Raw genomic sequence first — 14,736 nt, 5'->3', positions numbered from 1 at the left:
GGTATAATCAAGCCCTCAAGCTTGTAATCAATAATTGTTTCGAGATGAGCTCGGATCTTCGAATTAGCGAAATAACTTTATAAAAATAATATACATTACGATTCTTCCCTAAATTTATCATAAAGAAAATATTTAACAATTAATTCCACAAAATTTAAGGATATTTTCACAAGTTTACAACCGAGCTCAACTCGACCTCAATTGATGTTTTAGAGAAAATCGAGCCTGTTGTGCGCCATTCAGCTCGACCTCAAAAATCTATAATCTATTGAACTCAAACTCAAGTTTAAATATTCACGTCTGTTTTTCAAGTCATATTCAAGTAGTATACCACTTAAGGTCGACTTTGGTTCGTGTGCTGCCGCATGTGAGAAACTAACTGAAAAGCTTAATGTGAGATATTGCAACTCGAAGAGATCGCCCTTATAGGGCGTATTTCTTCCAACTGAAAGTTAAAAGTGGTATACAACCTCGGAATGGGAAAAATCAGAAACTTGTATCGATCATAAGCTGGTTTCTTAATTTTATCAAAGGTAATATAGTCACCATAACTATGGGTGACACTTGGTTCGACTGATTGATGGCTATCCTAGATTCGCTTGTTTCCGACATTTCATGCGACACTGACGCCCGTGGATCTCCAACACCCATCTCACCACATTCTAACATCATCCATCTACAATGCAGGAAAACAGTGTGTTTTGTAAAGAGAATAGCATGTGTAGCCACGCATAGCTAAAAGTTGAGCAAGAAGCAAAGAGAACACGGACATGATCCCCTAAACTTTAGGACCCCTGAGACTCACAAACTGAAAATACAATGTCAGCTTAAAAAGAAAAACAGGTAGAATGTGAAAAACCTTCAGGTCCAATTTCAGCCAATGAGCGGCAATCAGAAGCCCAAATAGAAAAATAGCACAAATAAAAATTTACAAGGAAAACTACTGCTTGAAATTACAAATAACAATAGTAACAAATCACTGCGAATTATCAACTTGCTCTTTATATCAAGTTTCATCATCCAACCAAAAAACAAAAAAAACAAAGGAAAATAACTCAAGATTTTCTGTGCTGAGCTCGTTCTGACTCTAACATCAGGCATTCTCCTAGTGTGATCAAGTAAATAAAACTCCCCCTTTGACCGTCCATCATTCATCATACATCATCTTTGCAATCTGATGAATACCACACATCAGCATTGTCTATAGATTACTGAGTCAGCAATAAATGCAGCTGACAGATTAATTTCATCTTCTCACAGAGATTGAGGTTCACATGTATGGTCCAGTATAAGCACATGAAGTTCAAATATAAAAAAACCAATAAAATCTAAGAACAAACAGAAGTTTCAAGTTACAGAGTTCTCGTGTCATCCAGTTATCATATGGCCAATTTGTCAATTCAATTCATCATCAGTCTCTAAAGCTGCTCCATACTTAGATTAGCAATAATTGGATTTGCCAAACATTTTTTCCATAAAGTATTTGGATCGTTTGAAAAGATTCCAAGGAGTACTCTGAAACTTCCCAAAGAGATGAGAGTAAAAATAAATGTGATTAAAGACTTTTTGCATACATGCAGTCTATCATACAAAGTAACAACAAAGTTTCTGGAACCACTAAGAGTCTATAAAAGGCATAATTACAAGCTTCCTTCACCCACCATCTAATTTGGAGAATCTTCGATAATGGCTTGAATTTCTTAATCAGTTTAGTTGATTTTTGTGGGCTGGCCATTAGTACAATGTATCGTTGCTCCCCCGGAATCTAAAAATCTTGAAGGCCAAGGTTATCCAGATACGTACAGACCTTTAAGTGGTAAAGAGCCTCTTGCATTCAGCAAGGACAATTTGATTGAAGGGAGCTCATTTATTGGCATATACATCTTTGGAGGCTTCACAACCTAATATAGCAAGAATTGACACAACTTGGTCCGTCTCTATGATCAGAACAGAACAAGAAATGAGATCAGATCACCGCTTTCTCATGACCTTCATATCTAGTCCTCTATTTTCCTACAGCAAAAAACTTCCTATATTTTGAGAGAGTAATGCTGTATACCAAACAAGAGAATGTAAAAGGTATGAAAAGACAAGAAATATAGGAAGACAAGAAATTCGTCTGGGAAAAGTTAATCAAACAAACACTATTTTCAGGTTATGTCCATTAAGCAGAATTTACAGTTTTGACTTCCACAACTGCTATGAATGCCCATTTCCTTTCGACTCGCGAAATAGTATCATGTAACAACATAATAGCATCAAAGTAATTGCTTGCTAGGAAAAAATAACTGAAACACCAAAACCAAATTAATGTGCACGCGGTAAAGACGAAATTTACCTTCTAGAGTCCAAGCGTGTCCATGAGGAGCAACAGAAAGCTTGGATTTAAGCAGTGCGGATGCTGTTGCAGTGTGATACGGTAACATTGACACCAAGCTAACGCCACTCAACTCCACAGGGGTCCTAGCTCAAATACCGATCGACATATTCAATGATTGTGATCGTAAACCACGAATTACGTCTATCACACGTTGAATTGCAATAATCGATAAATCACGCATTTAAAACCTGAACATGCGAGCAGTTAGCGGTGTTCTAGATGATACTCGGAATGGCGAGGGAGCAGCCTTGGTTTTTACTCCGGCGGAGATTCTAATGGCGGCGATTCGAGAGGTTTCGGCGGTCAATCGCATGACTGACCTGGCGGCGACGGTGGCCATGGCGGGGGACGGTGGAGTAATCGGAGATGTGCGCAGAAGAGATAATTGGATTTAGGGCTTTTTGTTGGGATTCTAGTTTGCTGCAGCCTGCAAGTACTACTGGTTCACATTTTTTTCCCATAAAAAATGTATTTTTTATTTTATTTTATTTTAATCTTTAGGTATATATATTCAAATCATAGTTAAATTTAATATTCAAACTATTAAGTATATCTAACATTTTTAATTGCAATATATATTTTAATTCCAAAATTATACTTATAATTAAAAACAGTTGATAAATTAAGTTATTTAAAAATTATTAAAATTAATGATGTAATTAATAGTCCAAGTGGGCTAAGTTATATAGTTAATTAGAACACAAGATGTTACATTGTAATCCAAATGAGTGTAATTTGAGTAAAAATGATATAGAAGTCATATCCATCATATTCCCAGTTTTATTTCACCAATGGTAATTCTTCATCTTGCCTCAATGCCTAAAAATAAATATTCATTTCAAGAAAATAGTATATTCGATTCAATCTAGAGATGAAAAAAGGGACCAGTGGGGCCAAGATGTTCTGCCCGTATTTTTAACCGATTGAGAAATTATCAACATAACTAATCTATTATAAGTGACAGTGACCTTAACAAATTTTATATGTATTTTGACATGTTAGACGAGTCAACCCGAAACCGCCGCCGCAACCCACCATGAGGTAGGACGGGAACGGTGGGTCAACCTGTCATTTAGACTCAACTCAGGTATTTTAAACTGGTGAGACGAATGTAGCCTATTTTGACATGTTTAATTCACGGCAAATTGATGAAACTAATGTTAATGCAATGTATCTCTACAAAAAACGTTGATTTTTAAATAAGGGGTGAGATCCAACCCCAAAAATATTGGCTGAAATCCATGTTAAAATCACAGAATTTTGTGCACTACCACATTGTCCACATCCATGCAACATACTTACCAAAACCCTATTTGGACCCGTTTATTTTTTTCGTATGATACAGTATATTGATCGAGTTGAAAATAAGACGTAGCCCTCTTTGGACCATTGGATCTTAGAGGCATCGAATAAATTGCAACATACACACATGCCCAATATTATTATGGAAAAAAGAATTATTGTTACAGAAGACTATATGTCATGCATTAATTTCCGGAAGTGCTTCTTCTTCGACTCAATCTCCCAACTAGATGTAGAAGAGGAACACAAAGCCCTTGAGAATTTCCATGGCCATTGTGTGTTCCTAGCTCGGACCCGGTGACGACATTCGGTGTATGAATAACACAACGTTGCTCGTTTCCTCCTTTGTCCCTAATTCCGAATAGCCAGCCGAGAGACACACTTTGGTCTGGAAAGAAAGATGCTGTGGACTACAAACACAGTAGTACAATTTATTTAACTCCATTAATACTAAAAATTCACCATGTGAGATACCAATTTCTACCTTACAATAAAGTCATGAGATTATTAGTATTTTTTTAAGTTAAAGAAAGGGTCACGATTTACTGCATTTCCTGTGATGATTGAATGCATGTGTAAAAAACGTGGGCTGCTCAAAATAATGCGAGGGATTTCAGACGGAAATTTAAGCATTTGAGTGCTTAGTTCTATAATATTTGTGAGGTGTTTGTTCTCCTGTATTAAGAGAGTGTGTGTTCTCTTTGGAAACACAGTGAATGAGTTGTACACCACAAAATATTATAGTGGAATTCTTTTCATATTGCCCGTGGTTTTTACCCTAATAATTTTTAGGGGTTTTTCACGTAAATCTCGGTGTCCAGTTTATTCTTTATTTTCGGGTTTTTATTATCTCAAATTCCGCACGTAGGACCAACAAGTGGTATCAGAGCCTTGGTTTAAAATTTCTTAAAATTCTAAGTATGATCTGTGGTTGCAGCCTAGACTGATCTTCCACATCAGAAAAGATTTTTTGAGATTTTTTATTTAAGGCGGGATTAATTTTGTCATGTCTACTAAATTGTTGTAGACATAATGGCGGGAAGGTATGAGATAACAAAGTTCAACGGAAGCAATTTTATGCTGTAGAAAATAAAGATACAAGCAGTTTTAAGAAAGGAGAATTGCTTGGCGGCTATTGGAGATAGACCAGTGGAAATTACGGACGATGAAAAGTGGAACAAGATGAATGATAATGCTGTTGTCAATTTACACTTGGCTATAGCTGACGAAGTTTTGTCAAGTATCTCTGAGATAAAAAAACAGCCAAATTTATCTGGGATACTCTGACAAAGATGTACGAGGTCAAGTCGCTACACAACATGATTTTCCTAAAGAGAAGGCTTTATACTCTTCGGATGGCGGAATCCTCATCGATGACCGACCATATCAACACACTAAATACTCTATTTGCCCAACTCACTTCCATGGGGCATAAAATAGGGGAAAATGAACGTGCGGAGCTTCTACTTCAAAGTCTACCAGATTCATATGATCAACTTATCATCAACATAACCAACAATATTCTTATGGGCGTTCTAAAATTCGATGATGTCTTGACTGCGGTTCTCGGAGAAGAAAGCCGGCGCAAAAATAAGGAAGACAGGTTGGTAACTTCGAAGCAGGCAGAGGCTTTGCCGATGATGAGAGAAAGATTTATGGACCGTGACTCCAGTGGGAGCCAAAGGCGAGGTAGATCAAAGTCGAGAAGTAAGAAGAAAAATATTTACTGCTTTAAATGTGGTGGTAAAGGGCACTTCAAGAAAGAGTGTACGAGTATCGATAAAAGCTCTCAAGGAAATGTGGCCAGTACTTCAGGCTGTGGTGAAATATTATTCAGCGAAGCAGCAACTATTGCAGAAGGCAGGCACAAATTTTGTGATACATGGATTATGGATTCAGGAGCGACGTGGCACATGACGTTTCGGAGAGAATGGTTTGATCATTATGAACCAGTCTCAGGAGGATCTGTATTCATGGGAAATGATCATGCCTTGGAAATCGCTGGGGTCGGTACTATCAAAATTAAAATGTTTGATGGCACCATTCGCACCATACAGGAGGTACGACATGTGAAAGGAATGACGAAAAATCTTTTGTCCTTGGGGCAATTGGATGACATCGGGTGCAAAACTCGTATCGAGAACGGGATCATGAAAATTGTGAAGGCGCGCTTGTGGTTATGAAGGCGGAAAAGGTTGCTGCAAATCTGTATGTACTTTTGGGAGAAACACACAAAGAGGCAGAACTAGTTGTTGCATCAATTGGTTCATGAGAAGAATTAACAGTATTATGGCATAGAAAGCTCGGGCATATGTCAGAACGGGGGTTGAAAATTCTCTCAGAACGGAAGCTGCTGCCGGGACTTACAAAAGTGTCACTACCCTTTTGTGAGCACTGTGTTACCAGTAAACAACACATATTAAAGTTTGGCACTTCTACTGCCAGGAGCAAAAGCATATTGGAGCTGATTCATTCGGATGTTTGGCAAGCACCGGTTGTATCCCTAGGAGGAGCGAGATACTTTGTCTCGTTCATTGATGATTTTTCTAGGAGATGTTGGGTGTATCCAATCAAGAAGAAATCAGATGTTTTCCAGATCTTCAAAGATTTTAAAGCGCGGGTTGAACTTGATTCTGAAAATAAAATCAAGTGTTTGAGGACTGACAATGGAGGAGAATATACCAGTGATGAATTTGATGCATATTGTCAACATGAGGGCATCAAGAGACAATTCACGACGGCTTACACACCTCAACAGAATGGAGTGGCGGAGCGGATGAATAGAACCTTGTTGGACAGAACAAGAGCTATGTTGAGGACTGCAGGTCTAGACAAGTCATTTTGGGCGGAGGCAATCTAAACCGCTTGTTATATTATCAATCGTTCTCCTTCAGTGGCGATTGATCTGAAGACTCCGATGGAGATGTGTACCGGGAAGCCAACGGATTATTCTCATTTGCATACATTTGGAAGTCATGTGTACGTTCTGTACAATGAGCAAGAAAGATCGAAGTTGGATTCGAAATCCAGAAAATGTATCTTCTTGGGTTATGCTGATGGAGTAAAGGGGTTTCGCTTGTGGGATCCTACTGTTCACAAGCTTGTCATCAGCAGGGATGTTATCTTCGAGGAAGATAAAGTAAACGAAGACAAAGGCACATTGAATTCAGAAACTACTATATTTCAGGTGGAAAATAAGACGGACGAAGGTCAGGTTTCTTGTGAAGCAATACCAGAGCACGAAGAACAAGAGCATGTTGAGTCTGAGGTTTCCAATGTGAGGCAGTCAATTCGAGACAGAAGACCACCAGGTTGGCTTTCAGATTATGTCACTGAAAGCAACATTGCATATTGTCTATTATCAGAGGATGGTGAGCCATCGAGTTTCCACGAGGCTACTCAAAGCTCGGATGTATCTTTGTGGATGATAGCAATGCAAGAAGAGTTGGAGGCATTAGACATAAATAAAACTTGGGATCTTGTTACACTACCACGAGAAAGGAAAGCCTATTGGAAACAGATGAGTCTATAAGATCAAGCGTGATGGCAATAACCAAGTGGAGCAGTATCGTGCTAAATTGGTGGTAAAAAGGTATGCTCAGAAAGAAGGCATTGACTTCAATGAGATATTTTCTCCTATGGTTCGGCTTACAACAGTCAGAAGTGGTGTTGGCATTGTGTGCGGTGTTTGACCTACATCTAGAACAGCTAGATGTGAAAACGGTATTTCTTCATGGAGATCTTGAAGAAGAAATATATATGCTCCAGCCAGAAGGTTTTCCAGAAAAAGGCAAAGAGAACTTGGTTTGCAGGATTGAAGAAATCTCTGTACGATCTCAAACAGGCGCCGAGGTGTTGGTACAAGAGATTTGATTCCTATTTCATGAGTCTTGGATACAACAGACTGAGTGCAGACTCTTGTACATATTTCAAGAGATCTGGTGATGATTATATTATTTTGTTGTTGTATGTGGACGACATGTTGGTAGCAGGCCCCAACAAAGATCAGGTCCAAGGATTGAAGGCACAGTTGGCTAGAGAATTTGATATGAAGGGCTTAGAACCAGCAAACAAGATTCTAGGGATGCAAGTTCACCAAGATAGAAATAACAGAAAGATTTGGCTTTCCCAGAAAAATTATTTGAAGAAAGTCTTGCAACGCTTCAACATGCAAGATAGTAAGCCAATATCGACCCATCTTCCTATTAACTTCAAGTTATCCTCCGATATGTGTCTTAGCAGTGAAGCAAAGAGGATGGAAATGTCTCAAGTACCATATGCATCTGCAGTAGAAAGTTTGATGTTCGCCATGATCTGTACAAGACCGGACATTGCTCAAGCAGTGGGAGCAGTTAGTCGGTATATGGCGAATCCTGGACGAGAGCATTGGAGCACTGTTAAGAGGATCCTTAGATATATTAAGGGTACCTCGAATGCTGCATTATGTTATGAAGGATCAGATTTTACACTCAGGGGCTTTGTTGATTCAGATTATGCAGGTGATCCTGATAAGAGGAAATCTACTACTGGTTATGTGTTTACACTTGCAGGGGGAGCAGTAAACTGGGTTTCAAAACTGCAGACAGTTGTGGCGTTATCTACAATAGAGGCAGAATACATGGCAGGTACTCAAGGTTGCAAAGAGGCAATATGGATCAAAAGGTTATTGGAGGAGATCAGGCACAAACAAGAAAATGTTTCTTTGTTTTGTGACAGTCAGAGTTCCTTGCACATCGCAAGGAATCCATCCTTTCATTCCAGGACGAAATACATTATAGTACAATTTTATTTTGTGCGGGAAGTAGTAGAAGAAGAAAGTGTGGATATGCAGAAGATCCATACGAAGAATAACATAGCTGATTTTTTGACCAAGCCAGTGAACACTGATAAGTTTGAGTGGTGTGGATCCTCAAGTGGTCTAGCAGAAACGTAAGGAGCATGGAATGGTAAGATTGAAAGGATGTGTGAAGATGTGTTTGATTCTCAATCAAATCTCCACGTGGGAGAAATGTCGGTAAATAATGCAAATAGGAAATGCATTTATTGCATTTCCTGTAATGATTAAATGCATGTGTAAAAAACGTGGGCTGCTCAAAATAATGCGAGGGATTTCAGACGGAAATTTAAGAAGACGCGTTTTATACGCGTCTTTACATTGACAGGAGGCTCTATAAATAGAGCTCTCCCCTTCATTCTGAAATCATCCATTCTTCGAGTTTTCTCTCATCTTATAAGCATTTGAGTGCTTAGTTCTATAATATTTGTGAGGTGTTTGTTCTCCTGTATTAAGAGAGTGTGTGTTCTCTTTGGAAACACATTGAGTGAGTTGTACACCACAAAATATTATAGTGAAATTCTTTTCATCTTGCCCGTGGTTTTTACCCTAATAATTTTTAGGGGTTTTCCACGTAAATCTCGGTGTCCAGTTTATTCTTTATTTTCGGATTTTTATTATCTCAAATTCTGCACGTGGGACCAACAGATTTAACTGGATACCGAACTTGGTGTCAGAAGAACTACAAGTCATTGGTATAAAATTATTAGTATTCAATAAATGAAGGAATTGAATAAGTAGATTTCAAAAATACTACGGTCATAATATTAGGATAATCACCAGGAAAACATCACTTGAAAAAGAACTAATGAAACTATAGATGCCATGTATAAATTCTGCTTTTGACAACAGTTCATGTGAGACGGTATTATAAGTCAATTTTGTGAGAAATATATTTTATTTGGATCGTCTATTAAAAAATTTTACTTTTTCTTTTACCAAAAAAATTCATAATCATCTCACAAAAAAACCTACTTTGCTTACTTGGCAAGCTTACTTGGCAAGTAAATCTACGAGCTACCTCAGTCTCAAGATTAGACGATGACAACGAAGAAAAACTGGAGGAGCGTTACTGAACGACAGAGGCACAAGAAAGTAGCAGATTTCGTGGCATCGGCGGCGCCATCAGAGAGGTATATGTCACTCTTATTGTAGAGTTCGTGTTTCCAAGACCAAGCGGCCACCCATTTGGTATGTCATCCCCCTGTAAAGTTAGAGCCAAACAAAACCACGCCACAGTACCAAAATTTCTGGTTTCTGAACCCCATTTCTTTATTTTTTAAAATGCAGCCAAATTTCATGTTAGAGTTCGTTCCTTATCTTGTCGATCGTTCTTGGACTTGCTCAATGTTCATGCATGCACGCCAGATTACTCACAACTCACGCTACTGAAGAAAGTGCAAAAGTATTTACGTGGTTCGGCGGAATTCGCCTACGTCCACGGTAGAGCAACCAAAATTGTATTGATCAAAGATGGATTACAAATACAGAGCCTGTGTTAAAAACCAAAAAGAATACAAAGAGAAGAAGCTATGAAACTCTCTCAGAAAGCTGTTGTGCCTTCCTCTCCTTCTTTTTCTCTCCTTGCGTCCCTCTGTAACTTCTTTGAATGTATCTGTGAAGCCTTCCTATTGTGTTCTCTCTTTCTTCTTTTATATAACCGCATTGGCCTCCATCCGGTTGTTTCCCAAGTTTGTTTCCCCTTGGTAGTTAGATTCCAACCAACCCATCAATTACCAGGTAGTTGAGCTGGGCCCTTTTCCATGTGCCAACTTGAGAGACACACCTTCACAAATCTCCACCTTGTCTCCAAGATTGGCTACTCTCCTTTTCCACCACTTATTATTCCTGTGGTACTGCATTGATCAAGGTCGAGCAATGTCTAAACTTGACCAAAGGCAGTGGTTTTGTTAGCATGTCAGCATGGTTGTCTTCCGTTGCTATATTTTCAAGTTTTATCTCTCCCTTAGAGATGATATCCCTTACTTAATGCAACTTGACATCAATATGCTTTGAGAATTCATGGAATATCTGGTGCTTTGATAAGTGTATAGCACTTTGATTATCACAGTTTACCACAACCTGTTCTTGATGAACTCCCAACTCTGTTATCAGGCCTTTTAACCAGATAGCTTCCTTAACTACCTCCGTGACAGCTATGAACTCTGCCTCAGTTGTTGATAGGGCTACCACCGATTGAAGTGACGCTTTCCAGCTGATGGTAGTACCATATAGTGTAAAAATGTATCTTGTTATGAACTTTCTGGTATCTAGATTTCCGGCAAAATCTGAGTCCACATATCCTTCAAGTGGCTGTGATGAGTTTTCCTTTTGTCCTTGGAACATCAATCCAAGCTTAGATGTTCCTTTCAAGTACCTCAATGTCCACTTTAACGCCTCCCAATGATTTTCTCCAGGATCAGCCATAAACCTGGAAATTTGGCTTATTGAATGTGCTAAGTCTGGTCGGCTGCACACCATTCCATACATGATGCTTCCCACCCTGTTTGCATACGGGATATGCATCATTCTTTCCTTTTCCTCTGTACCTGATGGTGACTGTGCAATAGAGAGTTTGAAGTGTTGTTCTAGAGGTGTACTTACTGCCTTAGCTTCATGCATATTGAATCGTTTTAACACTTTCTTTATGTATGATTCTTGGCATAAGAACAGATTTTTATACTCTCTATTCCTTGTAATCTCCATTCCAAGGATTCATTTGGCCTTCCCCAAGTCCTTCATTTCGAATTCTGAGCTAAGCTGGTGGTTTAATGCTTGTATTTCCGACTTGCTCACGCTTGCTATGAGCATATCATCAACATACAGCAGAAGATAGGTCATCACACCATTCTCTTTCCTTTTAAAGTAGACACAGCTGTCATAGCTGCTCCTTTTAAAGTTTATTCTCAGCATGAATTCATAAAATCGTTTATACCATTGCCTTGGGCTTTGTTTCAGTCCATAGAGTGATTTTTCCAGTAGGCACACTTTCTGTTCATATCCTTTTTCCTTCTAATCCCTTCGGTTTATCCATATAAATGGTCTCTTCAAGTTCTCCATGTAGGAACAATGTCTTCACATCAAGTTGCTCAAGTTCCATATCCACTTGAGTTACTAGGGCAAGTATAATCCTTATGGAACAATGCTTGACTACTGGGGAAAAGATCTCATTGAAGTCTAGTCCTTCCATTTGGGTGTATCCCTTTGCAACTAGTCTGGATTTGTACTTGAATTTTTCTTTTCCTTTTCCTTGCAAGTCTTCCTTTATTTTGTATATCCATTTACACCCAAGCACTCTTTTACCTTTCGGTCTATCCACTAGCTGCCATGTTTTATTTTTCATGAGTGAGTTTATTTCCTCATCCATAGTAGCTTCCCAACTTCCCTTTTCTTTGCATGTGACAGCTTCCTCATAGCTTGATGGTTCAAAAAACTCAACTTCATCAGCAACAGTGAGGGCATACCATGTTAAGTCAGCATGTGCATACCTTTGTGGGGGTCTCACTTCTCTTCTTACTATGTATTTTGCTAGAGTATAAGTTTGAAGATTATGATTTGGTGGATCATATTCTACAATCTCCTCTTGAGTTTCAGTGGGTCCATCAGTTTCCTTTTGAGGTGATTTCTTGTTGGTCTCCACCTCAATTTGTGTTTCGGGTAGGCTTGTTTTAGCCAAGGCAGTAGACTCATCTTTCAGTTTATACCCCATCTTGGTTTCATCGAATGTGATGTCCCTTGTATTAAAACACCTTGGTCCAGTAGCTTCCAAATTCCATACTTTATATCCTTTAACTTCATCTGGATAACCTATAAGAATACATCTCAAGGCTCTTGCTTCAAGTTTGCTTTGCTTAATATGTGCATATGCCAAGCAACCGAATACTCATAGGTGTGAGTATTCTCCTGGAGTTCCTGTCCATAATTCCATTGGTGTTTTAAAATTTATTGCACTTGAGGGGCATCTATTGATTAGATAGCATGCTGTATGAATGGCTTCTCCCCAAAATGATTTTGGAAGTCCTGCACTTATAATCATGCATCTAACACGTTCTAGCAGTGTGCGATTCATTCTTTCTGCTACCCCGTTTTGTTGTGGATTTCCAGTAGCTGTTCTATGTCTTGTAATCCCCTTTACCCCGCATACTTCCTTGAATGATTCTGAGAAGAATTCCAGCCCATTATCTGTGCGGAGGTGCTTGAGCTTTAGGTCCATTTTGTTTTCAGTAGCCTGCAACCATTCTTTAAATTTCATGGCAGCTTCATCCTTTGATTTTAATACATACACCCAAAGCCTCCTTGAGTAATCGTCTACTATGGACATGAAATACTTGCCTCCTCCATGTGTTGTTGTATTTGATGGCCTCCATAGGTCTGAATGGACAAATTCTAGAGGCTTGGTTGTTGTGTGTTTTCCTTGACCGAACTGCACTTTCTTAGCTTTCCCAAATATGCAATTTTCACAAAATTCCAGCCCTTAAATTTTGTCTCCACACAGCAAATTATTCTTGGCCAATTGCATCAGCCCCTTTTCACCTACATGGCCTAGCCTTTGGTGCCAAAGGCTTGCTCGATTTTCTTCCTGTTGTGCCATAGCATTTCCTCCTACTACTGTATTTCCTTGGTGTACATACAAGGAGTTTTTCTTGATGGCTTTCATGACAGCTAGGGATCCCTTCATTACTCTCAAGGTCCCATTCTCGGATTTAAACATGAAACCATCACTGTCAAGAGTTCCTAGGGATATTAAATTTCTCTTTAGTTCGGGAACATACCTTACTTCAGTGACAAGTCTATCTTGTCCATCGTACATTCTTAATCTGATGGAACCTGAGCCTTTTATCCTACATGGTTTATTGTTTCCATGTATCACTAGCCCTTCATCAGCCTCAATCAAATTTTCGAACCATGATTTAGTTGGACACATGATATGGAAAGTGCATCCCGAATCGAGAATCCAGTCAGTGTTAGAATCTTGATCCGAGATCATGAGGGCTTCAGCTGATTCATAACCATCTAATGCTATGGCTGCTTCACCATTGGTGTTGGATCTGTCTTGAGGCTTCCTATGTTTTTCAGGACAATTTCTTTTAAAATGTCCTTCTCGATGACAGTTAAAGCACTTGTATTTGACCTGATTCTTGGATCTTGATCTGTTCATTGGACCCCTTTGCGTTCTTTTTTCTATCCTCCCTCGAACATGAAGCATTTCACCTTGGGGTTCTATAGAGATGTGATGTTTCTTCTGAAGTTCTTTAGCTTGGATTGCTGATAAGACTTCTTCCAGTGAAATTGATCTCTCTCTACCATATAACATTGCTTCCTTGAAATTTTCATACGTATGTGGTAGGGCATTCAATAGAAACAGAGCTTTGTCCTCTTCTTCAAGTTTGCAAGATTATCCAAGTCATCCAAGATTTTGTTGAACTCATCAATCTGATCTAAGATGCTTTTCTCCTCTCTGATCTTGAAATAATACAACCGCTGCTTCATGTATAGACGATTGGCCAAGGATTTTGTCGTATACAACTTTTCCAACTTGTTCCAGATTGCTTCTGCCGACTTCTCTTTCGAGACTTCTCGAAGAACTTTATCCCCGAGGCTGAGGATTATCATGCTATGAGCCTTCTCCAAGATTGATGCCTTATCAGTATCCTTTAGTGTTGTTGACATATTCGCTTCTCCTGCCAACACTTCGATCAATCCTTGTTGTACCAAGATTGCACGCATCTTGATCCTCGACAAGCCAAAGTCGTTTTTTCCAGAGAATTTTTCAATGTCAAATTTCAACGAACCCATCCTTTCCTTCGTTCCCACATACGGCGCCACTTGTTAGAGTTCGTTCCTTATATTGTCGATCGTTCTTGGACTTGCTCAATGTTCATGCATGCACGCCAGATTACTCACAACTCACGCTACTGAAGAAAGTGCAAAAGTATTTACGTGGTTCGGCGGAATTCGCCTACGTCCACGGGAGAGCAACCAAAATTGTATTGATCAAAGATGGATTACAAGTACAGAGCCTGTGTTAAAAACCAAAAAAAATACAAAGAGAAGAAGCTATGAAACTCTCTCAGAAAGCTGTTGTGCCTTCCTCTCCTTCTTTTTCTCTCCTTGCGTCCCTCTGTAACTTCTTTGAATGTATCTGTGAAGCCTTCCTATTGTGTTCTCTCTTTCTTCTTTTATATAACCGCATTGGCCTCCATCCGGTTGTTTCCCAAGT

General features: G+C 39.1%; 2 protein-coding genes across 5 annotated transcripts; both read right to left on the bottom strand.

The window, feature by feature from the left end:
* Nucleotides 1-399: 399 nt before the first annotated feature.
* On the bottom strand, nucleotides 400-2,840 carry LOC142548943 (protein NUCLEAR FUSION DEFECTIVE 6, mitochondrial-like). 4 transcript variants are annotated; one of them, XM_075657595.1, is made up of 3 exons: nucleotides 2,569-2,836; nucleotides 2,339-2,463; nucleotides 400-676 (listed from the first exon to the last, which is right to left on the bottom strand). In XM_075657595.1, the coding sequence occupies exons 1-3, from the start codon at nucleotides 2,718-2,720 to the stop codon at nucleotides 669-671; spliced, it is 285 nt and encodes a 94-aa protein (XP_075513710.1). In that variant the 5' UTR covers nucleotides 2,721-2,836; the 3' UTR covers nucleotides 400-668. The 4 variants fall into 4 exon arrangements, with proteins under 4 accessions (XP_075513710.1, XP_075513709.1, XP_075513708.1 ...); XM_075657594.1 differs by lacking the exon at nucleotides 400-676 and adding an exon at nucleotides 772-1,174; XM_075657593.1 differs by lacking the exon at nucleotides 400-676 and adding an exon at nucleotides 1,536-1,937 and having other exon boundaries at nucleotides 2,569-2,840.
* Nucleotides 2,841-9,948: 7,108 nt separating this feature from the next.
* On the bottom strand, nucleotides 9,949-11,138 carry LOC142549947 (secreted RxLR effector protein 161-like). Its single transcript, XM_075659192.1, has 3 exons — nucleotides 10,593-11,138; nucleotides 10,254-10,372; nucleotides 9,949-10,009 (listed from the first exon to the last, which is right to left on the bottom strand). The coding sequence occupies exons 1-3, from the start codon at nucleotides 11,136-11,138 to the stop codon at nucleotides 9,949-9,951; spliced, it is 726 nt and encodes a 241-aa protein (XP_075515307.1).
* Between the last annotated feature and the right edge of the window lie 3,598 nt (nucleotides 11,139-14,736).

The sequence above is a fragment of the Primulina tabacum genome, chromosome 6 (genome assembly GCF_025594145.1).
Source record: "Primulina tabacum isolate GXHZ01 chromosome 6, ASM2559414v2, whole genome shotgun sequence".
NCBI classification, from domain to species: Eukaryota; Viridiplantae; Streptophyta; class Magnoliopsida; order Lamiales; family Gesneriaceae; genus Primulina; species Primulina tabacum.
This window is presented reverse-complemented; position numbering and strand designations above follow the sequence as displayed.

Excerpts from the sequence above, each read along its gene's own strand:
- LOC142548943 (XM_075657593.1), bottom strand. The coding sequence starts at position 2,720 with ATGGCCACCGTCGCCGCCAGGTCAGTCATGCGATTGACCGCCGAAACC. Across the intron at positions 2,464-2,568 it reads CTAACTGCTCGCATGTTCAG|GACCCCTGTGGAGTTGAGTG; the intron begins GTTTTAAATGCG and ends TATTTGAGCTAG. Across the intron at positions 1,938-2,338 it reads ACACGCTTGGACTCTAGAAG|AGACGGACCAAGTTGTGTCA; the intron begins GTAAATTTCGTC and ends TTCTGATCATAG.
- LOC142549947 (XM_075659192.1), bottom strand. The coding sequence starts at position 11,138 with ATGCATGAAGCTAAGGCAGTAAGTACACCTCTAGAACAACACTTCAAA. Across the intron at positions 10,373-10,592 it reads TTCATCAAGAACAGGTTGTG|TACCACAGGAATAATAAGTG; the intron begins GTAAACTGTGAT and ends TGATCAATGCAG. Across the intron at positions 10,010-10,253 it reads GGGCCCAGCTCAACTACCTG|GCTCTGTATTTGTAATCCAT; the intron begins GTAATTGATGGG and ends TTTTTAACACAG.